Source organism: Pan troglodytes, chromosome 16 (assembly GCF_028858775.2).
Source record: "Pan troglodytes isolate AG18354 chromosome 16, NHGRI_mPanTro3-v2.0_pri, whole genome shotgun sequence".
NCBI lineage: Eukaryota > Metazoa > Chordata > Mammalia > Primates > Hominidae > Pan > Pan troglodytes.
The window spans coordinates 80,691,904-80,718,634 of record NC_072414.2 but is presented as its reverse complement, the minus strand read 5'-3'; the positions used below and the strand labels follow the sequence as shown (position 1 = coordinate 80,718,634).

The 26,731-nt window shown below is 51.9% G+C and overlaps 1 protein-coding gene across 2 annotated transcripts; it reads left to right on the top strand.

The window, feature by feature from the left end:
* Positions 1-9,670: 9,670 nt before the first annotated feature.
* MFGE8 (milk fat globule EGF and factor V/VIII domain containing) lies at positions 9,671-24,314 on the top strand. Of its 2 annotated transcripts, XM_001165898.8 has the most exons (8): positions 9,671-9,893; positions 13,159-13,290; positions 15,705-15,886; positions 16,303-16,455; positions 17,180-17,324; positions 21,327-21,511; positions 23,186-23,341; positions 23,465-24,314. In XM_001165898.8, the coding sequence occupies exons 1-8, from the start codon at positions 9,821-9,823 to the stop codon at positions 23,600-23,602; spliced, it is 1,164 nt and encodes a 387-aa protein (XP_001165898.1). In that variant the 5' UTR covers positions 9,671-9,820; the 3' UTR covers positions 23,603-24,314. The 2 variants fall into 2 exon arrangements, with proteins under 2 accessions (XP_001165898.1, XP_016782875.1); XM_016927386.3 differs by lacking the exon at positions 23,186-23,341 and having other exon boundaries at positions 9,677-9,893.
* Positions 24,315-26,731: the final 2,417 nt, after the last annotated feature.

The following is a 26,731-nucleotide window of genomic DNA, read 5'->3' as shown; positions in this document are numbered from 1 at the left end:
AGAAAGAAAAATTCAAGACAGGAAATCAGAAGCTATCCATGGGGTGGAGGGAAACCTCAATAAATGGCAAAGTAACATAAATAAAAAACCAAAAAGGAATCATTCTGGAAGGCAAGAATAGAACCCAGGCTGCCATTGTCAAAAAGCAAAGCCTTAGCTCCTGAGTTAGAGCAATGAGCAATTTCTATTGCTTTTCCCAAAAGGATCCTAGAGAAGTCAATTTCAAGCTTGCAAAGGCTTTTAACCGCTCAAGATAATTTTTAGGGCTAACTATGACATGAACCACAAAATTCCTGTCCTCTCGATGGTGGGAGTGGGAGCCAAGAGAAAGTATCCCCACATGGTCACAAGGTTAAATTAAGCTCTTAAGGACACAAGACAGAAATTTCTTTCTTTCTTTCTTTTCTTTTTTTTTTTTTTTTTGAGACAGAGTCTTGCACTGTCACCCAGGCTGGAGTGCAGTGGCCTGATCTCTGCTCACTGCAACCTCCACCTCCTGGGTTCAAGCAATTCTCCTGCCTCAGCCTCCCAAGTAGCTGGGATTATAGGTACCTGCCACCATGCCCGGCTAATTTTTTGTATTTTTAGTAGAGACAGGGTTTCACTATGTTGGCTAGACTAGTCTTGAACTCCTGATCTTGCGATCCACCCGCCTTGGCCTCCCAAAGTGCTGGGATTACAGACATGAGCCACCGCACCCAGCCTATACAAGACAGAAATTTCATACAGTATTGGTTTCAGAGACCCGTCCGTAGCAAAGTTTGTAACTGACCTGCTTTTGTCTGGCTTGAAAAGCGGGCTGATAGACGTCCTAAACTCACATTCTATCCTGTGATGCCCCTCTCTCCGTTACAGAACACAGAAAGACAAATTCTTAGCACAAAGTACACCAGATTTGCTACTGCCTAAGACTAGTCTCACAAATCCTTTTTCTATTAATCAGACCCTTGCAGAGAGACAAATAGTGATGTTTACCATTTACCCAGACAGAGAAACAGAGAGAGACCAGAAACTTGGCTGGTAAGAATTTCTTACCCTGTTTTGCCAGCATACCAGGTTTCTGGACTCTCTTTCTCAACGGAGCGGCTTCTGATGATCCTGCTCACTGTGCCATAGCTGTGGGGTTCAAGAGAAAATCACCATTCACCGTTTTATGGAACCATAGGCAAGATTCTTAATTTCCAAGATGCTGCCCAACAGGCTGCACGGGGAATGGAATTAACATTTTCCATCCCAGCAAAACACACCTAACAAAATGAACAGTAGTCACCTTGTTCAGCACCCAATATCAACCTGGCAAAGCTCAAACTTTTTCCCCATTGATCCCTGTTGTCTTTGATCCATTCCAGGTGGGAAGGGATGACCTCCGAATGGTAATTCACAATGGGATCTCTGGGCAAGGCAAAGAGCAGATAGTCACCTCAAGAGACAGGTCTGTTGAGCCTTCTTTAGGGCTCATGGAATGTGACCAGACAAATAAGTGGGGTTCTCTGAGTTAGGCCCCTTCCATCATCAATTCCTTTTGAGATCCCTTCCACATTTACAAACATACACAAAGATGAGATGGACGGAAGGCCTTCCAAATCATATTGCTAACCGAGAACTCCAAGAGTATCCCTTCCAAACTATCCTATTCTCCATCTGAGAAACCTCCTTGAAATCTTCCTGATTGGGAAGTCTCTCAAACCAGGACTCTTCCTACTAGTTAGAAAAAGCCAACTGAGACCACCCAGGAGCCGAACAGACACCCTGCAACGGGGCTACAGACACAGACACCCCATGGTGGAGCTACAGACAACCCCCATAGGGCTACAGAACCAGTTGGGAAAAGGAAGGAGGCATTGGTAGCGCCTAGGATACTCGCCAGTCCAGACACCCCACCATGGGGCTACAGAAAGACACCCTGTGATAGGGCTACAGTTAAAGGACATCTCCCCAGGACTATTTCTCCATTGCAACTAAACCCATGCACATTAGGTCGGCAGCACCCCGCCAGTAGAGAGAGTACCAGAGAATGAGTAATTCATGCAGAGCTGGCTGTGCAGGAGAGTGGAGTTTTAGTATGACTCAAATCAGTCTCCCTGAGCATTCAGGGAGCAGAGGTGGTTTTTTTTTTTTTTTTTTTTTTTTGAGACGGAGCCTTGCTCTGTCACCAGGCTGGAGTGCGGTGGTGCGATCTTGGCTCACTGCAACCTCTGACTCCCTGGTTCAAGCTATTCTCCTGCTTCAGCCTCCCGTGTAGCTGGGATTACAGGCACATGCCACAATGCCCAGCTAATTTTTTTTTTTTTTGTATTTTTAGTAGAGACAGGGTTTCACTACGCTGGCGAGGATGGTCTCGATCTCCTGACCTCATGATCTGCCTGCCTCGGCCTCCCAAAGTGCTGGGATTACAGGTGTGAGCCACCATGCCTGGATCAGGGGGCAGAGTTTTTAAGGATAACTTGGTGGGTGGGGGGAAGCCAGTGAGCCAGGAGTGCTGATTGGTCAGGGATGAAATCATAGGGAGTTGCATCTGCTTCTTGTGCTGAGTCAGTTCCTGGGTGGGGGCCACAGGATCGGATGAGCGAGTTTATTGACCTGGGTGGTGCCAGCTGATCACATCCAGTGCAGGGTCTGCAAAGTATCTCAAGCACTGATCTTGGGAGCAGTTTAGGGAGGGTCAGAATCTTGTAGCCTCCAACTGCATGACTCCTAAACCATAATTTCTAATATTGTGGCTAATCTTAGTCCTAAAAAGGCAATCTAGTCCCCAGACAAGAATGAGGTCTGCTTTGGGAAAGTGCTGTTACTGTCTTTGTTTAAACTATAAACTACGTTTCTCCCAAAGTTAGTTCCGCCTACGCACAGGGATGAACAAGGACAGCTTGGAGGTTAGAAGAAGCAAGATGGAGTCAGTTAAGTTAGATCTCTTTCACTGTCTGAGTCATAATTTTGCAAAGGCGGTTTCACCTGGTCGAGGTTTGTAGATTTTGTTACAGACTGTGATCCAGAAACACTGAACCAACTTATAGTTCCGTCAATTAGGCATAAATTGTATTTATTTTCCCCATAGCCCCATTCATTAAGTTTTATCAATTTAATTGGTTTTTGTTAAGTCTCTGGAAAACAGAATATGTTCTCTGTGTGTGTGTCGGGGGCAGGGTGGACTAGCTAAAAAGTGAAGGTATCTCTGGTTTCCCTGCTTTTTTCTTTTCTTTTCTTTTTTGAGACAGGGTCTCACTCTGTCACCTAAACTGGAGTGCAGTGGTGTAATCTTGGCTCACTGTAACCTCCGCCTCCCCGGCTCAAGCAATCCTCCCACCTCAATCTCTCCAGTAGCTGGGACCACAGGCAGAAACCACTGCACTTGCCTGATATTTGGTAGAGACGCGGTTTCACCATGTTGCTTGCCCGGGCTGGTCTCAAACTCTTGGGCTGAAGGAATCCCCCTGCTTCAGCCTCCCAAAGTGCTGGGATTATAAGTGTGAGCCACTGCGCCCAGCCTTCCCTGCCATTTATATAACAAAAACCTGAAAGTTTTCAATGGCCTGCTTGTTTAATATGATCACAGTACGATACTATTGTTAGAAAATCTAACCAAATTATGGCCAGGTGTGGTGGCTCGTGCCTGTAATCCCAGCACTTTGGGAGGCCAAGGTGGGTGGATCACTTGAGGTCAGGAGTTCGAGACCAGCCATGACCAAAATGGCAAAACCCCGTGTCTATTAAAAATACAAAAATTAGCCGGGCGTGGTGGCACAGGTCTATATTCCCAGCTACTTGGGAGGCTGAGGCAGCAGAATCACTTGAACCCAGGAGGTGGAGGTTACAGTGAGCTGAGAGCCACTGCACTCCAGCCTGGGTGACAGAGTGAGACTCTGTCTCAAAAAAAAAAAAGAAAGAAAAGAAAATCTAACCAAATCCTGTAATGCTATGATGCTCTCGTACTGGATAAGAAAAATGTTCAAGCCAAGGAGATGCCATCCCACTGAACTCTATAAAGATAAAATCATAGAGGAAAATCCCCTTCCTCTCCATGCCTCCCCTCCCCTGTTAAACCCCCTTGTAAACTCCTGGTCCCCAAACCTAGGTCTTTTGTTTCTTCTCACAGTGGGTTTATCCAGTAGTTCTCATCCTAGTTGTACATTAGCCTCATCTGAGGAACTTAAAAAATACTGATGCCCAGGCCCCACCTCAGTGATTCTGATTTGATTCCTCTGGGTGGAGCCTGGTCATCTGTGTTTGAAGAATCTTCCCAAGTGAGGCTAGTCTGCAGCTGAGGTTTCCAGTCATAAAGCTAACCACAGTCAGTGCTCAATGCATGTTTCTTGAATGACTCAATGATTAAATGTGTCTTAATTGGGTAACTGTGCAGTTGTTTCACGTGGGTGGCAGAAAGCCAGTGAGGGCGATTAGGAAGTTCCGTTCTGTAAGAGTAAGTGGCATTAACTGGTAAGGTGCTATGCTCACAGCATTCTCTACCTGCCATCTGAGATGGATTTCTGAAGTGTTGTATTTCTTTTTTATTGAAATAAAATTCACATAACCAAAAATACACTCTTAAGATGTACAGTTCAGAGGCTGGGCACAGTGGCTCATGCCTGTAATCCCAGCACTTTGGGAGGCGGAGGCCAGCGGATCACGTGAGGTTGGGAGTTCGAGACCAGCCTGGTCAACATGAGGAAACCCTGTCTCTACTAAAAATACAAAAATTAGCTGGGTGTGGAGGCACATGTCTGTAACCCCAGCTACTTGGGAGGCTGAGGCACAAGAATTGCTTGAACCTGGGAGGCAGAGGTTGCAGTGAGCCAAGATTGAGCCACTGCACTCCCGCCTGGGTGACAGAGCAAGACTCCATCTCAAAAAAAAAAAAAAAGTACAGTTCAGTGGTTTCTAGTATGCTCACAAGGTCATACAACCATTATCACTATGTTCAAAACATCTTCATCATCCCCCAAAAGAACTCTGTATCTACGAACAGCATTCCTCATTCTCCCCTCACCCCAGCCCCTGGCAACTGCTTATCTAACATTGGTCTCTATAGATTTGCCTTTTCTGGACATTTCATAGAAAAGGAATAATACACAACATGGTCTTTGTGACTGGCTTCTTTCATTTAGCATAATTTTTTGTTTGTTTGTTTTTTGAGATGGCGTTTTACCTTCCCAAAGTGCTGGGATTACAGGCGTGAGCCATCGCATCTGGCTTTAACAGTGTTTTTATTTGTTTACTATGTATGTATCATTAATTTAACCCCAGAGGGTGCCTGGTGAGCCTTCTTGGCTCAACCCTGAAGACCATGAGGGAGCCTGTGGTTTGGGGATGGGTCATATGTCCCTGAGCAGGGCAGCTTCCTTCTCTGGGAGAAGGCTTGGTCACAGGGAGGCGACTGAAAGTAACATTGCTGATGGATCTCTTTCTACATAAAAGGTGCTGGGCTAGGGTGACAAGAATACATGACATTATTCCATATACCAGGACTTACAATCGAGTGACAGGTATTGCGACCATCATTCCAATATGAGGCAAAGTTTGATAAGAACTATAGGAGAGACTGCAAATTTAAGAGAGACAGGTTGGGAACAGTAAATTCTAATTAGAAGACTTGATTATTATAGCTTTGTAGTAAGTTTTGGAATTGAGAAATGTTAGTCTTTCAACGTTGTTCTTTTTTTTCCCTCAAGATTGTTTTGGCTATTCCGGATCCCTTGCATTTCCGTGTGATTTTTTTTTTTTTTTTTTTTTTTTTTTGAGACAGAGTCTCGCTCTGTCACCCAGGCTGGAGTGCAGTGGTGCGATCTCGGTTCATTGAAAGCTCTGCCTCCCAGGTTCACACCATTCTTCTGCCTCAGCCTGCCGAGTAGCTGAGACTACAGGAGGCCGCCACCACTCCCGGCTAATTTTTTGTATTTTTAGTAGAGACGGGGTTTCACTGTGTTAGCCAGGATGGACTCGATCTCCTGACCTTGTGATCCGCCCGCATTGGCCTCCCAAAGTGCTGGGATTACAAGCATGAGCCACTGCGCCAGGCCTCCGTATGAATTTTAGTATCAACTTGTCAATTTCCACAAAAAGGGCAGATGGAATTTCGACAGAGATTGTATTGAATCTGTACATCAATTTGGGGGTGTACTGGCATCTTAACAATACAAGTCTTCCAACCTGCGAACGGGATAATTTTCCATTTGTTTAGATCCTCTTTAATTTTTTTGATGATGTTTTGTAGTGTTCAACGTACAGCTCTTGTATTTCTTTTTCTTTTTTTTTTGAGACGAAGTCTCTCTCTGTCGCCCAGGCTGGAGTGCAGTGGCACGATCTCAGCTCACTGCAACCTCTGCCTCTCAGGTTCAAGCGATTCTCCTGCCTTAGCCTCCCAAGTAGCTGGGATTACAGGTGCCAGCCACCACACCTGGCTACTTTTTGTATTTTTAGTAGGGACAGGGTTTCGCCATGTTGGTCAGGCTGGTCTTGAACTCCTGACCTCAGGTGATCCACCCACCTTGGCCTCCCGAAGTGCTGGGATAACAGGCATGAACCACCGTGCCCCGCCATGTCTTGTATTTCTTTTGTTAAATTTATTCCTAAGTATTTTATTCTTTTTAATCCTATTGTAAATGGGATTTTTAAAAATTATGTTTTTGGATTGTTTATTTCTAGTGTAAGAAATACACCTGATTTTTGTATATTAATTGTGTATCCTGCAACCTTGCTTAGCTCATTTATTATCTTTAATAGTTGTGTGTTTTTGTGTGTGTGTGTATGTGGATTCTTTAGGGTTGTTTTTTTGTTTTGTTTTGTTTTGAGATGGAGTTTCGCTTTTGTTGCCCAGGCTGGAGTGCAATGGCGCGATCTCGGCTCACCGCAACCTCCGCCTCCCAGGTTCAAGCAATTCTCCTGCCTCAGCCTCCCGAGTAGCTGAGATTACAGGCATGCACCACCACGCTCAGCTAATTTTGTATTTTTAGTAGAGACGGGGTTTCTCCATGTTGAGGCTGGTCTCGAACTCCTGACCTCAGGTGTTCTGCCCACCTCAGCCTCCCAAAGTGCTGGGATTACAGGCATGAGCCACTGCGCTTGGCTCTTTAGGGTTTTTTATATACAAGATCATGCCATCTGTAAGTAGAGATAGAGATAGTTCTACTGCCTCCTTTCCAATGGGGATGTATTTTCTGTTTCTTGCGTAATTGTCCTGGCTGGAACCTCCAGCACAGTGATGAAATAGAAGTGATGAGAGCAGAACACCATGTCCTATTCCTGAGCTTAGGGGAAACATTCAGTTTTTCACCATTAAGTATGATAGTAGCTATGGGTTTTTCATATATATATATATATTTATTTATTTATTTATTTTTATTTTTATTTTTTTTGAGACAGAGTCTTACTGTGTCACCCGGGCTAGAGAGCAGGAGTGCAATCTCGGCTCACTGCAACTGCCGCCTCCCAGATTCAAGCGATTCTTGTGCCTCAGCCTCTTGAGTAGCTGGGATTGCAGGTGTGCACCACCATGCCTGGTTACTTTTTGTATTTTCAGTGGGGACCAGGTTACACCATGTTGGTCAGGCTGGTCTTGAGCTGCTGACCTCAGCTGATCTGCCCGCCTAGGCCTCCCAGAGTGTTGGGATTGCAGGCGTGAGCCACTGTACCCATCGGTTTTTCATAGATTTTTAAAAATCAGGTTGAGGAAGCTCCCTTTCACTTCTAGTTTGTTGAGTGTTTTATCACGAAGAGGTGTTGGATATTATCAAATGCTTTTTCTGTGATTATTGAGTTGATACTATATGTCTTTTCCCCATATATATATATATATATATATATATTTTTTTAAGACGGAGTCTTGCCCTGTTGCCCAGGCTGGAGTGCAGTAGCGCGATCTCGGCTCACTGCAAGCTCCGCCTCCCGGGCTCACGCCATTCTCCTGCCTCAGCCTCCTGAGCAGCTGGGACTACAGGCACCCACCACCACGCTCGGCTAATTTTTTTTTGTATTTTTAGTAGAGACGAGGTTTCACCGTGTTAGCCAGGATGGTCTCGATCTCCTGACCTCGTGATCCGCCTGCCTCGGCCTCCTAAAATGTTGGGATTACAGGCATGAGCCACCACGCCCAGTACCCCCTTCTGAATATTTTAAGAAGGGCATCTTGCCAGTGGACTCTAGTCCCAACTTAGGTCTCAACACAGCTAGGAGGGGAGATGTGTGACTGTTCTATTTTGTTTGTTGGCTAGTCTGACTTAAACACTTATTACTATTACTATTGTTATTATTTTTTGAGACAGTCTCGCTCTGTTGCCCAGGCTGGAGTGCAGTGGTGCAATCGTGGCTCACTGCAGCCTCGACCTCTTGGGATCAAGCGATCTTCCTACCTCAGCCTCCTGAGTAGCTGGGACTACAGGCATGCGCCTGGAATACTTTTGTATTTCTTTTTTTGTAGAAACAGGGTTTTGCCATGTTGCCCAGGAAGGTCTCGAACTCTTGAGCTTAAGTGATCCGCCTACCTCGGCCTCCCCAAGAGCTGGCATTACAGGCTTGAGTCACCGCTCCCGGCCTGAAGCATTATTATTATTATTATTATTATTATTAGAGACGGAGTCTCACTCTGTCACCCAGGCTGGAGTGCAGTGGCATGATCTCGGCTCACTGGGACCTCTGCCGCCTGGGTTCAAGCAATTCTCCTGCCTCAGCCTCCCGAGTAGCTGGGATTACAGGCACCTGCCACTGCGCCCGGCTAATTTTTGTATTTTTAGTAGAGACGGGGTTTCACCATCTTGACCAGGCTGGTCTTGAACTCCGACCTCAGGTGTTCCACGTGCCTCGGCCTCCCAAAGTGCTGGGATTACAGGTGTGAGCCAACGCACCCAGCCAAAACACTATTATTAAAATCACTTATTTGTAAACAGGTAATATTTGCACATGATAAGTACAAATCATTTAGTAAAAAGTCAACGGTGACAGGATTGCTTTGTTTTATTCCCTTTCGGCAAACAGGTGCCCATTTCCTCGCATTTTGTCTATGGTGCTTTTCTTGCAACAAAGGCAGAGATGAATAGCTGCTACAGAGACTCAGGGCCTACATATCAGAGAACATTTTCTATTAGGTCCTTTACAGAAATCTTTGCTGATTTTTTTTTTTTTTTTTTTTTTTTTTTTTTTTTTTTTTTTTTTTTTTTAGTATTTTACCATTTCAGACAATGTTGCTATGCTATCTTTGTATATCTGTCATTTTGCACATGGGAGTTTCTGTAGAATGAATCTCTCTATGTGGAAATGCTAGGTCTTAAGGTGTCAGCATTTGTCGTTTTGATAGGTGTTTCCAAATAGCCCTCTAGGGAAGTTGAACTAATTTATACTGTCTTCAGCGAAACATGCTTGGACCTGTTCCCCACAGCCTCCACTAACCTTGTTAACATCTTGATACTTGCCGATCCGAGAAGGGAAACACGATGCTCATTGTAGTTTTAATTTGCATCTATCTGATTATGAATAAAGAGTTAGCATCTTTTCAAGTCTAAAAATCTTAAAAACAAAACTCCTGAACTTTTCCCGCCCAACAGACTCAAGACTCGTGACCGGGCCGTTGGCACGACGCGGGACGCCGGTGTGGCAGTGGCGGAAGAGGCAGATATCGCGGACCACCCCCGCGCCCCCCAATTCCTTTCAACCAATTCCCTCGCAGCCGCGGAGCCCCGCCCCCAGTCCGCCTCTGGCCAGCTTGGGCGGAGCGCACGGCCAGTGGGAGGTGCTGAGCCGCCTGATTTATTCCGGTCCCGGAGGAGAAGGCGCCAGAACCCCGCGGGGTCTGAGCAGCCCGGCGTGCCCATTCCAGCGCCCCCGTCCCCGCAGCATGCCGCGCCCCCGCCTGCTGGCCGCGCTGTGCGGCGCGCTGCTCTGCGCCCCCAGCCTCCTCGTCGCCCTGGGTGAGTGGATCGCGCCTCTGCCCCTCGCCCCTCCTCCCCGCGCCGCTCGGAAGTTTGCCCGGCGCCCGCCCTCCACCTCCACTGTTGACAAACTTAGACAAAGCCCCGGGGACCGGGCCGGGCAGAGGGGCGGCTTCTTCCGCTGCGCCCTGGCGGGACAGGGGGATGCGGCCCTGCTGTCTCTGCGCTGGGGCTTTTGGGCTGGGACTCGGGACATCGGGTGACAGCCCTGCCGCCCCCAGGGATGCGGCTTACAGATAATGACAAAGGAATCCGCTGTGTCGGGCCTCTCTTTTCCCTGGTGAAAAATGAGGCCAGGGAACTGCGTTTGACTTTCGAACCCCTTCCACCTGGGAGATTCTAGGACTCTAGTATGGATAAGTCTTGTCTGGATAACTTTGTCCTGGCCATCTCCCTGCCAACTCCAGTTGGCTGGACAGTTCATTGGATTTTTGCGCTCCCAATTGTCCGTGCCTGGTCACATAAGGGAAGGGCTGGGGAGTCGGTGCAATGGACGCAGGCCGTAAGCGGGGCCCGGGAGGGGACCCAGAGGCTTCGAGGAACTTGGAAGAGGGCTGCCTGCTGATGGGAGTCTCCTGACTCCCTCCCTCCCGCGGCCTTGGCCGGCTGCTGTATCTTCCCTGGTCCTCCTCCGCCTCCCAGGAGGCCTCCGGCGGCCAGCTGGGCCCCTTGCAGGCTGGACTTGCGGATGCCCCGTGCCATTCACCGTGGAGCGCTGGGAGGGGGTCAGGGCCAGGACTCTTTAGGCGGCCCCTCCATCATTTTCTCATAGAAATGGGATTGACTGAAGCAAGGTAGGTAACAGCTGAGCCCCAGCCCTATGTCCTGTGATCTGCCTGACCCTCGGGGCTAGAGCTTCCAGAGTGCTCCAAGCTCCCAGGAACTTGGGAGCTCCTGGCCCTCCCCGGCCACCATGAAAGACAGCTGGATCTTCATAGCCCCTTTCTACTCTTCCCTGTACCCCCCAACCTGAACTCTGGCCAAATGTTACTGGAAAGTCCCCGAAAGAGCAGGACTCTGAAGTCCCAAAGATGTTTTTATACAGGGTGATCTGGCCTTTTCCAGAAGGAGGAAACACCATACCTATCTTCCACACAGGTAACGTGGCTGGGTAGAGTACACCTTTCACTTTCCCGTTTTCCCACTGGACCGTTTTGCCCTGGAGCAGTGTAGGGAGAGGGCCGGTGCAGTTGGGAGGGAAGAGTCCATTCCCAACCCAAGCCTCTGTCTGTGTCAATGCTCGCCCCTGCCTGCCAGGTCAGAGGAAGGATTACCTGCTATTTAAAGCCAATGACTAATAGCTCCTTGGGAGCCACTTTAAGCTCCGGAGGCCCGTGGAGGGGGAGCTCTGAGGGCAGATCGCTCATTAATGGTGTTGTTGCCTTCCCTGGAGTGGGATGAAGGGGCTTTGAGATTTCAGGAGGACTCTCCAGCCTTAGATGGGTGACTCTGAGGGGGAGGCAAAAAGGGTTTTTTTTTTCTTTTTTCTTTTTGAGATGGAATCTTGCTGTGTCGCCCAGGCTGGAGTGCAGTGGCGTGGTCTCGGTTCACTACAAGCTTCGCCTGCTGGGTTCATGCCATTCTCTTTCCTCAGCCTCCCAAGTAGCTGGGAGTACAGGCACCCGCCACCACGCCCGGCCCGACTAATTTTTTGTATTTTTAGTAGAGATGGGGTTTCACCGTGTTAGCCAGGATGGTCTGGATCTCCTGACCTCATGATCCTCCCACCTTGGCCTCCCAAAGTGCTGGGATTACAGGTGTGAGCCACCACACCCAGCCAAAGCAAAAAGATGTCTCATGTCTTGCTCCAAATGACAGATTTGGGTGTAGGGTCTGGGGCAGCCCTTCTGGGATGCTAATGTCGGCTAGAGGACTCCTGTTGGGCCCGGCCGACCCACCAGAGTCAAGGGATTGAGGACAGGCCCTCCTGTTCCTTCTCCTGTGTTCTCCACCACCGGGGCTGATAGTGTACATCTGTCATCCAGGTTCCCATCCAGAAGCCCTGGTGGCCTCTCCAGCCCATGCCCCCTGGTGGTTCTGAAATCACCCTTCCTTTTCACTTCTCTGCTCTGACTTCCTCTCTCACCATGCTCTCCTGCTCTCCACCTTCACCCTCTTCAGTGGGATTTCTGCATTTCAGCCAGAGGGACCTGTCTGCAGCTACCAGATGCTCCCCACCCTGGGGGAGCTCAGCGGCATGTCTGCACATGGGCCTTTTCAGCCTTCTTCATCCTGCAATTGGAACTGACTATTTTATTTTTATTTTTTCTCCCCCCTGGTGGACAGTGGTGAGGAGGGTGAAGGAAGGTTAAAAGCCACTGCTCTACAGGATGAAAAACTAAACTTGTCATTCTTCAGATCCCTCCCAGTCTGGCCCCAGCCTACCCTTCCAGCTGCATCTAACTGTGCTCCAACATACCACACCCTCTGTGCATCTGCTTTTCTTGGAACATTCTTTACTCATTGCCCAGTCTGGCACCCCCCTTACTTTGTCTTCTAGACCCAGCTCAAATATTCCCTCCTCTGGGGAACTTCCAATTCCCCAGCAGAAATCATGCCTCCAGTGACGGTCCATGCAGGCTTCTGGAGCATTGGGCAATCTTCCTCATCTGTGGACTTGCTGGCCTCTTTCCCCTTGGCTTCTTGAGGCCTGCGCTGCATCTGATTTCTCTGTCTCAGGGGCCTAGCATGGTCATTGGCCCTCCCAGTGTTTCCTGGATGATCATCGTGCTGTTCCTGAGTCAGGGCTGCCGTTGGAGGTGACATCTGTGACTGCAACCTGTGCCTGAATTGGTGGGCGGAACCTGCTCGATGGGCCAGGACAATGCTTCCTTCCACTGCCCCTGCCTGAAAGTCCTCATGGGCCTCCTTTGCAATCAAACTGCTGCCAAGAGACCTGCCCTGGACCTTGCCTGCTTCTCCAGACCCCAGCTGCCAGCTCTTCCACCAGTGGGCAGTGGTCCCCAGCACCACTGCCATTGTCAGCCAGCACTTTTCTGGACACTCCCAGGCCACTTGGAAAGCTGGGCGCTTCCCTTATGTGGGCCGATTCGCCTACACATGGACTTCCTTGGCTCTAGGCGGACTCAGGCTCCATCCAGCACACGGGGGAAGAGGGAGAGGAAGAGATAATGGGCTGAGTTTGAGTGGAGGGTCCTTTTGGGCTGGACCCATCTGCTACTTCTCACCTGTGTCCCCAGCTCCTTCCTGATCATCTGCTCATCTTACCTGTCTCTGTCCCCAGATATCTGTTCCAAAAACCCCTGCCACAACGGTGGTTTATGCGAGGAGATTTCCCAAGAAGTGCGAGGAGATGTCTTCCCCTCGTACACCTGCACGTGCCTTAAGGGCTACGCGGGCAACCACTGTGAGACGAGTGAGTATCTGGGGGTGCTTGTTGCCTGTTTCTAGCAGTAGACCCTGAGCCACAGCCCTGGTGGCATAGGCCATATGCTGGCCTTATTCTCTCCCTGTGATCCCCACCCCAGTGGAGGTGTCAAGGCCTCCTCTGGGGAGACTGAGAGAGAGAGACAGAGCCTCAGTTAGACCGAGGGGGGAAAAGGGTCCTGTTGTTTCTTCCTTCTTTCTGCCTGGCCCTCTTTCCTGAGACTGCCGGCCAGGCCTGATGCTGATGCAGAGGAGTGAGGGGTTGTGGTCACCCTGGAGGTCACGGGAGTGCTGTTTCTTGAGTCACCATGAGCCAGACACACAGCATTAGGGTTAAGTCACAAGGATTTTTCTACCTAAGAGGGGAAAACAAACACGTTCTTAGTCTTTTGAGGCCCAGGAACTCAGTAAATCAGCCTTGGTTTCAGAGTCTGACTGACAGTTCCTGGCCCAAGTTTGACCTGCAGCCTCATCACAGAGCTCGGGGAGAAGGGAGAGGCCTGGGCCAGCTGAGCCATCCCCACGCGGTCAGGTGGTCAGAGGCCCTGCATGCCCAGAGGGGCTGTCCGCGTGTGACCTGCCTGGTTATCCACTCGGCCCCAGAATGGCCCTAGGTGGGGTGGCAACAGCAGTTCCCCTGCTGTCCTCCCTCCAGGCCCAGCTGGAGTCCCTCCCACTCAGTGCTCCCACCCCACTAGGACTCCTCATGGGGCAGGCGGGTTGCCCACATGTGGGCCCAGGGATGGGTGGAATGGGGGTCCTAGGTTTCTGAATCCAGCAGGTCAGTCGCTGAGCATCTTGGGTAGGGGACAGGGGACATCTTGCCCTCCTCAGGGAGATGTGGGGATGGGCTCTGAGGTTTATTGGCCTCCAGAAGGAGGGGGCGGGGGGCTTGAGCCAGCTGGGTGGCAGCAGGGGCCCTGGGAGAGAGCAGGTCAAGTGAGTAGGATGCCTTTTACCTCCCAAGTGGCCCTGGGGCCTGTGCCTTGGACCCTGCCCTGAGGCCAGATGTGTTTGAGATCCTGGTGGAAGGGTGTGTGTATGGTTTGGGGGACGGGTTGCTAAGGCAATCAGAGCCCTGGGTAGGGCCAGGTGGAGCCACTAACAAGTATCCTGGGAGCTGAGGTAACAGTGAGTGTGTCTGAGTGGGAATTACCCACCCTGACTTCTAGCTTCTGGGCCTGGGATCTTCCCCAGGCTGGACATGGCTGCACCCAGGAAGAAGGCAGGGGTGACCACACAGCGGAGGAAGCCCTCAGAGGGACCTTCGCAGCTCTTCCTTGCCTTTTACGTGGTATGTTTCCTTGGAGCCAACAAGGACCCTGCGGGCCCAAAGAATGCACACTGGACTCCTTCAGGGTGTGAGCGTGGTGGGGTATGGGGATAGTCCTGGAGGCAGACTGGGGTCAAATCTCAGCTCAGCCACTGGCCGAGCTCTGGTCTTGAGGCTCTGGCCTCACTTTGCGTGTTCCCCTCCCTGCCAGAGTGCGCTAACACTGAGCTCGTCCGCGCCTGTGATGTTGGAGGAAGACTAGATCTGTCTGTGGGTTCTCTGCTTGGCAGCTGGAAGGCCCAGGCACACGCTGGGGGGATCCCCAGGTGATGAGAGAAGCTTGGCCTGTAGGTGGGCCTGGTAGCTGTCCTGGGTTCCTGGGACCGCACTGCTGGAGTGATGGTGAGGGGGGTGGGGCCTTGGCCACGGGCATGTTCACAGATGGCTAGGTGAGGGCCCACAGGTGGAAGGCGCAAAGAGGGAAAGCAGAATGGCAATTGTGCCCCACCCAGAGAACTCCTGCCAGTGGGATTCTAGAAAACTCCAGGCAGATTAGCTTTACTTTGTGTGCAGTGCTGGTACTGTTCACTGCCATCCGAGGTAGCCCTTCTCCCAAAGCCACCCTCCTGAGGAAGCCAGGGGCTGGGCTGAGGATGGCGTCCCTTCCTGGTGGTGGGGGGGGACACTGAGGAAGAGGGGGTCACACCGGTATTCTGTGCCACCAGTCTAACCCCTGCACCAGACTGATTGCTGCCAGATGCCCTATATGAACGAGGCCACCTCCCACAGCCTGGAGGGGGACTCTACTTTCCATGAGTGCCAATCATGGCTGTCCCCACAGTGCTACCCTGGCTGGGATCCTCTGGCAGCCCTGGGTCCTGGCCTCCCATGACTCTGCCCACCCCCCTCATCCTCACCACCCCCGGCCACATACCTTTTCTTGGCACCTCGTCTTGGGCACTGCCTTCATTGTCCCTTTGTGGTCTTTGTTCTGAGAGAGGCTCTGAGGTTCTCCCTGGCCCTGGGGCTTAGGCAGAGGTCATACAGTCTTATTTTCTTGTCCGCTGGGTCCCAGCTGGGCCCAGGAACCTGCTGGGGTAGCCACCTGACTGCCACCTCCCTTCCCTCAGAATGTGTCGAGCCACTGGGCATGGAGAATGGGAACATTGCCAACTCACAGATCGCCGCCTCATCTGTGCGTGTGACCTTCTTGGGTTTGCAGCATTGGGTCCCGGAGCTGGCCCGCCTGAACCGTGCAGGCATGGTCAATGCCTGGACACCCAGCAGCAATGACGATAACCCCTGGATCCAGGTATGCCTGGGGATGGCCCTGGGGTGGGGCGATGGAGAGAAGGCTCGATGAATGTTCCTGCATTTGGGGGTTACCCCAGGAGGGTTCATCACTGGGGTTCAGGTGGCAAGGTAGCAGGTTCCCATGGATGAAGTATCTGTAAGTGGATGGCATCCCTGGGGGAACCTGGTATGGGGTCAAGGGGAGGGGGGAGGAGGCCCCAGGCTGTGGAGGAGCTGTTGGTGCTGGATGAGGCCTCTGGAGGCCTGGGCAGAAGAAGAAAGCCCTTTGTGCGGGCAGTGTGCTCAGCTGCCCCTCCTCTGTTTTGCTTGAGTTGTTCCCCTACCCAGTGGGGGAGTGAAGGGATGGGTCTGCTTGGATCTTGAGTGGAAAGAACCCAGGAGATAAGGGTGCCATCTCCCCTGCCCTGTGTCCAGGTGAACCTGCTGCGGAGGATGTGGGTAACAGGTGTGGTGACGCAGGGTGCCAGCCGCTTGGCCAGTCATGAGTACCTGAAGGCCTTCAAGGTGGCCTACAGCCTTAATGGACACGAATTCGATTTCATCCATGATGTTAATAAAAAACACAAGGTAGGTCTTGTTGGGGCCCGAAAGAAGGGCTGTGGTCCATACCCCCTAAGGTTCTAGCATTGACTGAGGACCCCCAGCGAGTCCAGAGAACCCTAGGTGATTGGCTATGATGTGGGTCTTCGGGTGCATCTTGGCTTCTAAAAATTGGGAAACCCAGACTGTGTCCATGTTCTGTGGTTTATAAGCAATAGTCCTACTTTAGAGATGAGACTAGTGAGATTCAAAATGGTACAGTGACCTGTTGAGGGTGATAGTGGTGGTGGAGCTGGGTTTCATTCTGAGCCTTCAGGGGTACATGTACAGTTGTGTAGGTTGTCCACTGCTCAAGGATGTCATTGCTAAGCAGGCACCATTCACAGTACAGGCATTGTACATTTGTGGAACTCTGTCAGAAAATTGTCATAATAAACTATTTGAGAAAGGAGTGCCTTTTCCTAATTTGCAAAGAGATACCCTGTAGGTTACAGGTGGCCCTGTGTCAGCTATAGGGGTTTATGCCCAGGCTCCATGATGATTAAGGAAAGTGAGAGGAGAATCTTTGTGGAGGGCCATGGGGTGGCCAAAGGAGAGGCTGCTGTGTGAGCCTCTGCTGGCTCTTCCAAGTCCTCTTCACCCTCCCAGCCCCACCTCTGCCTCCCAGGTCTGAAGAGGAAGATGAGGTAACCCCAGGGAGGGGGACTGCTCAGATGGACCCCCTTCTCCAGTCTTGTCCCTTCCCTCCTAGGAGTTTGTGGGTAACTGGAACAAAAACGCGGTGCATGTCAACCTGTTTGAGACCCCTGTGGAGGCTCAGTACGTGAGATTGTACCCCACGAGCTGCCACATGGCCTGTACTCTGCGCTTTGAGCTACTGGGCTGTGAGCTGAATGGTGAGTGCTGGGGGTGCGGGTAGGGGGGCACTGTTGGCCAATCCTAGGAGGTGGCCCTCCCTGCTGCCTCTTTTCTCAGCCAAACTGAGCTGGGTAGGGCAGCAACAAGGCCCGGGGACCAGGCTTCACTCGGGCAACGCACTCTAGGGGGTCACCTGGCCATAGCAGCCCCACCCAGGTGTTTGCTGTCTGCCAACCCATGACCCAGGGCATTCTGATTGATAGAGAAAAAGACATCAGTTTTCAAAGTATTTTCCCTTCTTCTGGTTGGCTTCTCTCCTGTAGCTTCTAGAACATGTAGCGTTAGGTGTGTTTGGCAGATGTCAGCTTTACGAGGGCAGAGAATCTGTCTGTTTTGTTTGCTTCGGTATTCCCAGTGCCTAGAATAGTGTCTGGTTTATAGGTACTCAATAAATATTTGATGAATGAGTGAATGAATGAATGAGGGGCGTGGGGCCCCGATGAATGATTTATTAAGGGTACACATCTGGTAGGTATTAAGACTTGGTCTAGATTTCTGGGCTCCCGACCACACCCATCCAGAGCTTTCCCTGCCAAACTCTTAAGAGTCTGCACTCCAGAGAAACACAGGGGCTTCTTGGACCACAGGGCTTGGAGCTGGTGCTTCCTGCTGCCTTTTCCAAAGAGATTCCCAGATGAAGAGCTGGGGAGACCATAAAGGGACAGATTTCTGCAGAGCCAGGAGACAGCCTGGGCGAGGTCAGAGTGCCGGATTTGGGCTGACAGACATTAATTGTCTCAGCCCAGCTCAACCCAGCTTTCCTGAGGTCTGGGTATTTCTCTCTCTTTGCAGCCACAATGCCACCTGCTGGCCATCAGTGGAACTGGAGGGCTCGCTAAGCGTTCTTATCTTACCCGCTGGCGTTTTGATCTTACCTGCCCTCCTGTGCCCCGCCTTTCCCCTCTGTGACACCTCTTCCTGTTGTCGCATTTCAGACACCACCCAAATACCCCTCAGAGCTGAGTTCAGTGCCTAGCTGGGTTCAGTGTTTTTAGTATGAACTTGAGTAGGTATGCTTCCTCCACCAGGGGCCCTTTTGAGCCGTATTGTTTCAGTAGGGAGTATAAGACTTTGCCTTCTGCTAGAAGGAAATGTAGGCTACTGGGAAAGGACAGAGCCAGGTCTGTGTGCCTCTCCCTGGAGTCCCTGACACTTGCTGTTTTGGCTTGAAGCCTTTGGCCATTAAAGTTGCCTGTATCCAGGCATGACTGGCCCCTGCTCAGGGCCAAGAGAGGGTGAGTCTTGCAAACCAAGGAAGCCCAGGTACCCTGTCTGCTTCCTTCAGGGTCTGGACCACTCCTTTCCCTATAGGCCTTCCAGTCGGCTGGAGAGTGTTGGTGCATGTGTGCATGTGTGCATGTGTGTGGGTGGGGCTGAGGTCTGGGGGTACCTGGGATTCCACAAGGGATTCCTCTTTGCAGGCATATGGTGTCTTTGGTGAATTAATTATTTAATTCAATGGATGTTTATTAAGATATTGATTAAGTCCCTCCTGGGTGCTTGGCTCTAGGGAATGATTCCTTGACCTCATGGAATTTGCATTGTAGCAAGGGAGGCAGACTTGAGGCGAGGAGCAGATGACAGAGAGCAGTAACAGCTCTGAAGAAAAGCTAGAGGCTGATGAGATGACCATGACTTGGGGTGAGGGGAGAGAGCAAGACAAGGACTGCTCTGTCGGGAAGGCCTTTGACTGGGGGCCTGAATGATGGAGAGCCAACCACATGAAAAACTTAAAAACAGCACTGCAAAAAAAGTACTGCCGGCAAGGAATTGGTAAATGCAAAGGCCCTGGGGCATGTTGAAGGGTGGAAGGAAGGCCAGTGGAGCTGGAGTCAAGAGATGGAGGGGCAGCTTGGTGGGTGAAGAGCCCCAGGGACCTGCAGTGTCATCACCTAGGAGCTTCCTAGAAATGCAGACTGAGGCCGGGTGCGGTGGCTTACGCCTGTAATCCCAGCATTTTGGGAGGCCGAGGCAAGCGGATCACCTGAGGTCAGGAGATCAAGACCAGCTTGGCCAACATGGCGAAACCCCGTCTCTACTAAAAAAAATACAAAACTTAGCCGGGCGTGGTGGCAGGTGCCTGTAATCCCAGCTACTAGGGAGGCTGAGGCAGGATAATTGCCTGAACCCAGTCAGAAGGTGGAGGTTGCAGTGAGCCGAGATCATGCCACTGCACTCCAGCCTGGGTGACAGAGCGAGACTGTGTCTCAAACAAACAAACAAAAAAACACAAAAAAAGAAATACAGACTGAAAGCCCCAGCCTAGACTTGCTGAAACATAAGCTTTTTTTTTTTTTTATATATCAAGATCCCCAGGTGATCTGTGAGAATTACTCCCCTAGTATCTCATTTTATAGATGGGGAGACTGAGAGCCAGAGAGAGGAAGGGACTTCCTAGAGTGCTGGAGCTGACAGTCCTGTCCCTGCCCTGGTGCCCCTTCCAACTGCATTTTACCAGAAAGGCTGTCTGACTTCCTGGGGAGGCTGAGAGTGAGGAGGGTATGAACCACTAGAAGCAGATGATCTGTAGAGGGGTCTGCGTTGAGCACATTGTGGAGAATTGGTGTCCTCTGCAAAGCTGCCCAGGTTTTAGCCTGCCTCAGGCCTCTCCTCTTCTGGGGCCAAGGGACAACCAGCTCTCAGCCCGGGAGCCTCTCTTTGAGGGGGAAGGTGGTGGTTCCCTGGTGCATCACCATCAGGAGATGATGGTACCATCAGCAGGCATTGTCAACACACCCTGGAGGCAAATGTCTTGAGTGGTGAGAGTACAGGTGGGCAGTGATATAACTTAGCTGGCTCCCAGTACTCTTGAGTGGTGAGAGTATTGGAGGGCAGTGATATAACTTAGCTGGCTCCCAGAGGGCAGGGGGCTCTCCAGTCCCACCGTCCACTCCTGCCTCCCTCAATTCCCCAGAGGGATAGACACTTGTGGAGTGAGGATTCTTCCAGGTGGGAGACACCCCCATCATTCTCTTGGGAGTTGTATCTCTTGCCCATCCCCAACTGTTCTAGCCATATGCAGGTGCAGATACAAGTGCAAGGCAGCCCGGCACATTCCTGAGTGTTTGGGGCAGGGCTGAGTGAAACAAAGGCCAGCTTCCCGGGCCAGCCCTCGCAGGCCTGTGTGACAGCATCCCCAGAACATTTGAGTGTGCGAAGGCCCTCTGGGAGACACTAAGTCAGGGGGCTTCTGGGGAATGGAAATAGAGATGTTCCTGTGCCCCAGGAGTTGTCTGATTTCTCTAACTGCCAGCTGCTGGAGGGCAGGGATGTTGTCCTGTTCATCACTGGGTCGCCACTAGGCAGGCCTTCATCATCTAGCTGGGATGTGTAGCTGGTAGAGGTGACGTCATAGTGTGATATTAGGAGTTTGTATGTGACTTGAGCATGATGCTTAATGTCTTTCAGTTTTCTCATCTGTAGAATGGGCTTACTAATTTCTACTTCATTTAGTGTTTTTTTTTCTTTTTTTTTTTGGTGGCAGGTTAAATGACTGAAGTAAGCACTGAATAAACAATGTGGTTGTTATTAAAGTAGATAGTGACTGTGCCATGGGACGGATGGGAGGCCGAGGCGATGGGGGCAGTGCTGTGAGTCCAGAAGAGGAAGAAATCCTGCCCAAGTGAAGTAGTCAGGGCAGACTTCTTGGAGGAGGTGTCTCCAAAGTCAGGCATTGAAGGAGGGCAGGAGGTGGTGGAGCAGGGGCCTTCCCTGGTGCAGAGGAGAAGGGTGGTGAGTGGGAGGTCTTCGGTGATCTGTGAGGAGCTGAGCCCGGCTGGTTGAGGTGAGGAGGTGGTGGGGTCGGCAGTAAGAAGGTCGCACAGTTGGCCCTGCAAGGCGGATGGAGCTGCTTTCTGTTGCCCAAGAGCATGACAGGGGCTGGTCAGGATCCACAGAGTTCTTTCTGCTTCATCGCCTTGTGCTCCTGCCCCTGGGAGCTGTGGATCCCAGATCCAGATGACAGCCCACCTTGCTGGCAGGATGCGCCAATCCCCTGGGCCTGAAGAATAACAGCATCCCTGACAAGCAGATCACGGCCTCCAGCAGCTACAAGACCTGGGGCTTGCATCTCTTCAGCTGGAACCCCTCCTATGCACGGCTGGACAAGCAGGGCAACTTCAACGCCTGGGTTGCGGGGAGCTACGGTAACGATCAGTGGCTGCAGGTGGGTCAGCCTTCTTGGGATGTGGGGCTGGGGTTGGGTGGGATGAGGTGGGACTGCCAGATCTTTGACCTCTCTCCAGCCCAGGCTTCTCTTCTGCTCCCCAAAAGAGTTCTGGAAAAGCCTTGTTTTTCTTCGGCTTTTCTTTCTTCTTCCCACCTGTACTCCCTTCTCTTGATCCTGCTTCCACCAAGGTGGAGAAAGGGTGTGTGTGTGTGTGTGAGTGAGAATGTGTGCGTGTGAATGTGTGTGTGAGTGTGTGAATGTGTGTGAATGTGAGTGTGAATGTGTGCGTGTGAATGCGTGCGTGTGAATGCGTGCGTGTGAATGTATGTGTGAATGTGTGTGAATGTGTGAGAATGTGTGTGAATGTGTGTGAATGTGTGTTAATGTGTATGTGTGAATGTGTGTGAATGTGTATGTGTGAATGTGTGTGAATGTGTGTGTGAGAATGTGTGTGAGAATGTGTGTGTGAGAATGTGTGTGTGTGAATGTGTGTGTGAATGTGTGTGTGTGAATGTGTGTGTGTATGTGTGTACACAAGAGGTGAGCCATTCTATGGGCTGCCACAGGATTGACAAGGCTCAGCCTATGGACAGCAGGGCGGAGGCGGAAGAGGGAGACATGACCCAGGCATCTTGGGACCTCTCCCTTGAGCACAGCATACATATTCTCTGACTCAGTGTCTAAGAAGCCACCATGTGACAGCCCTTGTCTGTCATTGAAACTAGGAAACAAAAGAGAGCCATGGAAAACCAGAGCTTGTTTTATAGATGAGGAAGCCGAGAGCTGGCAGGACGATGATCTGCCTAGTACCCACCTGCTGGCTGGCAGTGAGTTGGGTTTACACCTGGATGTTGGGGAACTGTGTGTCCAGGTGCAGCTGGCAGGTTCTCCAGGGAGGTCAGGGACCGGGGACAGGAGGTCTGTCTCAGGGCCCCATGGAGCACACTGCGGAGCTGGGTTCCCTGAGGAGCTGCCTGCCTGTGGACACCCTCAGGACCAGTGTCAGACTGTGGGCGGCGCCGCAGGGAGCCTCTAGAGCAGTTCATGCCCCTCCAGGCTGTGGCCTCTCCTGTCCTTCCCATCACAGTGCAGTGCAGGTCTCAGGCAGGGGTGGTTGGCGTGGAGTTGGCCAGGGCCCAGACCCTATGAGCTTTATAGCAGTGAGGTACTGAACACCATGTGTGGCAAAGTAGGTGGTATTATTTATGCCCCCCCACCGCTTTTTTTTTTTTTTTTTTTCTGAGACAGAGCCTTGCTCTGTCACCCAGGCTGGAGTGCAGTGGCGCCATTTCGGCTCACCGCAACCTCCGCCTCCCAGGTTCAAGCAGTTCTTCTGACTCAGCCTCCCTAGTAGCTGGGATTACAGGCAGCCACCATCATGCCCAGCTAATTTTTTGTATTTTTAGTAGAGATGGGGTTTCACCATGTTGGTCAGGCTGGTCTCGAACTCCTGACCTCAGGTGATCCACCTGCCTCAAGTCTCTCCCAAAGTGTTGGGATTATAGGCATGAGACACCATGTCCGGCCTTATGCCCATTTTATAGCCAAAGAAACTGAGGCTCACCCAAGTAGTTTTTTTCAAAACTAGAATTCATGCCTCAGTGTGTCTGCCTCTTTTCACCTTACTGGAGATGGTCCAAGCAGAGAAAATGTGGTTGGTTTCTTCTGTAGGTGGACCTGGGCTCCCCGAAGGAGGTGACAGGCATCATCACCCAGGGGGCCCGTAACTTTGGCTCTGTCCAGTTTGTGGCATCCTACAAGGTTGCCTACAGTAATGACAGTGCGAACTGGACTGAGTACCAGGACCCCAGGACTGGCAGCAGTAAGGTGGGTGTCTGTCCAGCTGCCCACCCTTTGCCATTCCTTCATTACTTCCCTGGGAGTCTGGCCTGGGGCTCTGAGGGGAGGGGGGCTGGCTTGGGGTCCTCCTGACACCCGCTCTGCCTCTAGATCTTCCCTGGCAACTGGGACAACCACTCCCACAAGAAGAACTTGTTTGAGACGCCCATCCTGGCTCGCTATGTGCGCATCCTGCCTGTAGCCTGGCACAACCGCATCGCCCTGCGCCTGGAGCTGCTGGGCTGTTAGTGGCCACCTGCCACCCCCAGGTCTTCCTGCTTTCCATGGGCCCGCTGCCTCTTGGCTTCTCAGCCCCTTTAAATCACCATAGGGCTGGGGACTGGGGAAGGGGAGGGTGTTCAGAGGCAGCACCACCACACAGTCACCCCTCCCTCCCTCTTTCTCACCCTCCACCTCTCACGGGCCCTGCCCCAGCCCCTAACCCCCGTCCCCTAACCCCCAGTCCTCACTGTCCTGTTTTCTTAGGCACTGAGGGATCTGAGTAGGTCTGGGATGGACAGGAAAGGGCAAAGTAGGGCGTGTGGTTTCCCTGCCCCTGTCCGGACCGCCGATCCCAGGCGCGTGTGTCTCTGTCTCTCCTAGCCCCTCTCTCACACATCACATTCCCATGGTGGCCTCAAGAAAGGCCCGGAAGCGCCAGGCTGGAGATAACAGCCTCTTGCCCGTCGGCCCTGCGTCGGCCCTGGGGTACCATGTGGCCACAACTGCTGTGGCCCCCTGTCCCCAAGACACTTCCCCTTGTCTCCCTGGTTACCTCTCTTGCTCCTTGTCCTGAAGCCCAGCGACACAGAAGGGGGTGGGGCGGGTCTATGGGGAGAAAGGGAGCGAGGTCAGAGGAGGGCATGGGTTGGCAGGGTGGGCGTTTGGGGCCCTCTATGCTGGCTTTTCACCCCAGAGGACACAGGCAGCTTCCAAAATATATTTATCTTCTTCCCGGGAACTCTTGGTGTGGTTTGTTATTGTTTCATGGGAATGGGATTTAAATTGCCCTGGTTTCCCCACCCCCCACCTGTGGTCCTCCCTGAGCCCCAGCTTGCTTGCTTGCTTTTTTTTTTTTTTTTTGAGATGGAGTCTTGCTCTGTCACCAGGCTGGAGTGCAGTGGTGTGATCTCGGCTCATTGCAATCTCTGCCTCCTGGGTTCAAGCATTTCTCCTACCTCAGCCTCCCAAGTAGCTGGGACTATAGGTGCACACCACCATGCCCAGCTAATTTTTGTATTTTTAGTAGAGACAGGGTTTCACCGTGTTGGCCAGGATTGTCTCAATCTCTTGACCTTGTGATCCACCTGCCTCGGCCTCCCAAAGTGCTGGGATTACAGGCGTGAGCCACCGTGCCCAGCCCCATCTTTCTTTATGTCACCTGCCTGACTACACATAGCTTCATAGCAGGAGGCTGGAGACTTTGGTTCAGGGCGGCCTGAAGGAAGTCAGGACTTCCAGGTCCTCAAAACCTGACTTCCCCTCTTCCCTCTGCTTTCTACCTCCATGCCGTCTGGCCCTGAGCCCCACAACTGCTGCCTGGTCAGGGGCCCAGCGAGTGCTGGCAGACACTGTCTCCTGAATGCTTTTGCTCCCTTCCTGCCAGGAAGACTGGCTGGGGCAGCTGGTTTTCCCCTTCAGCAGTTTCCATTCTCTCTGCAACTGGAGTGGTGGGCTGGAGAAACTATAAGAAACTCAGTGAACCTGGATGCCTTCAGAACTGCGGGAGTTCCTGGGGTTGGTGCAGCGTGGGACTGGAGGAGGGGGCCGGGGCTCTGCCAAGTGGGCATGAGGCCTCCTGCCTGAACACACTGGTTCCTGGTAGGCCACTGGCGTGTGTGCTCCAGGGATACCCTCTCTGCCCTCCCCTGTGTGGGGGTCATCAAGAAGTGGGGGTGGGCCTTGCGGGCCAGTGTCTTGGCGATCTGGGAGGGTGACTTGCAGGCAGAGGCTTGGCTAGCTTGGGAAGGGGTGTAGGAAAAACCACCCTCTTTGTCAAGGTGAATTTTTCCAAACTTTGGGAGCCGTGCTGTGTTCTGCAGGCAGGGGGTGCATCTGAGCAGCAGGAGGTGGGGCTGCCTCTGAGCAGCAGGAGGTGGGGCCGCAGGGCTGCCAAAGGGAGGGCGTGGCTTTGCTGGAACCACATCAGGGAAATGTGTCTGGAAGTGGTTCCTTTCTGAGATCTGCGGTTGCTGGGCTCCTGGGCCTAGCAGGGTCTGAATAAAAGGCCCAGGCCGTGGTCTTCGTAGGAACTGAGGATGGGGGACTCCCTTCCCCTGGGGGTCCCTTGGCCTACTGCTTCCCGTTTCAGAGCTCTCTTCTGTGGAGCGGCGTGGATTGGGTTTAGAGCCAAGTCTTTCTGGGTGCTTTCAAGCCTCAGGTCTCCCTCCCGGGGGAGTTTCCTGCCCTGAACCCCTGTTCCAGCATACCCTGGGGATAAGCAGACAGTGGGAGAAGCATCTCTGCTCTGGGATGGGTTAGCCACAGCCTTCTAAAAGTCCCCCTCCTGGGACCCTGGAATGGAGTCCCCTCACTCCTGACCCCCTCCTTCCTTCCTTGGCTTCTCTCCCTCAGCAGTGTCTTCCATTTGCCCAGCTTTTACCATCACCCCTACACATTAACTTTTTTCTGCCCCACTGCAAGGCAGAGGGTGAGCGTTCAGATTCCACCTGCTGGCTACCCCTACCCCTGGCTGGCATGTTCAACTCGACTTAACTGTAACAAAATGTGCTCTCCCTACTGTCCATCCTCTCCCCTGTCGGGAACCTGCAGAGGGACCTACCTTGGCTCCCCTTTGCCCATCAAGCCTGGCGTTCCTTTTAGGTGCAGTTTACCTGTTGATCACAGTTCTTTGTGCTCCAATGTGCCCCTGGCTGTGTGTAACACACACACATGCACACACACACACACTCATGGGCCAACTTGAGCTGTGTTTAGGAAGAGGCTCTGGGCTCTGTGACCCTGTGACCCTTCAACCCTTCCCCCAGCCAAAGCTGAAGGACCTCCTTAGTCTTTTCTGCTGAGGAAACATCGGGCTGTCCAGGCCAGGGCCCCCATTGGTCTGGACAGGAAAGAAAACACCCTGTCCAAACAGAGGCATCCTGAGCGGCTGCCTGGATGGCTGTGCTGATTAGCAGGATTCCGAAGGGAGGCCCACCCCTGTTGGAGGACCACTCAGAAGCCTGATTGCCCCTGCAGGCTCCAGAGGCATCCCACCCTGTGTCTCCCCTCCCAGCCAGGGCCACTCATTCAAGCCCCATGTGCTGGTGATAGCACCTGCTATGTGCCTGACAGTGAGTTAGGAATCTGGCCAGCGTTTCATGATGGCCAAACTCAGGGGCATGAGGACATCAGCAACTCCTTGCTTTTTTTTTTTTT

What these genes read in the sequence shown, in the direction of transcription:
- MFGE8 (XM_001165898.8), top strand. Translation starts at nt 9,821, where the DNA reads ATGCCGCGCCCCCGCCTGCTGGCCGCGCTGTGCGGCGCGCTGCTCTGC. An exon ending in CAGCCTCCTCGTCGCCCTGG is followed by an intron (nt 9,894 to 13,158) that starts GTGAGTGGATCG and finishes CTCTGTCCCCAG; the next exon opens with ATATCTGTTCCAAAAACCCC. An exon ending in ACGATAACCCCTGGATCCAG is followed by an intron (nt 15,887 to 16,302) that starts GTATGCCTGGGG and finishes CCCTGTGTCCAG; the next exon opens with GTGAACCTGCTGCGGAGGAT.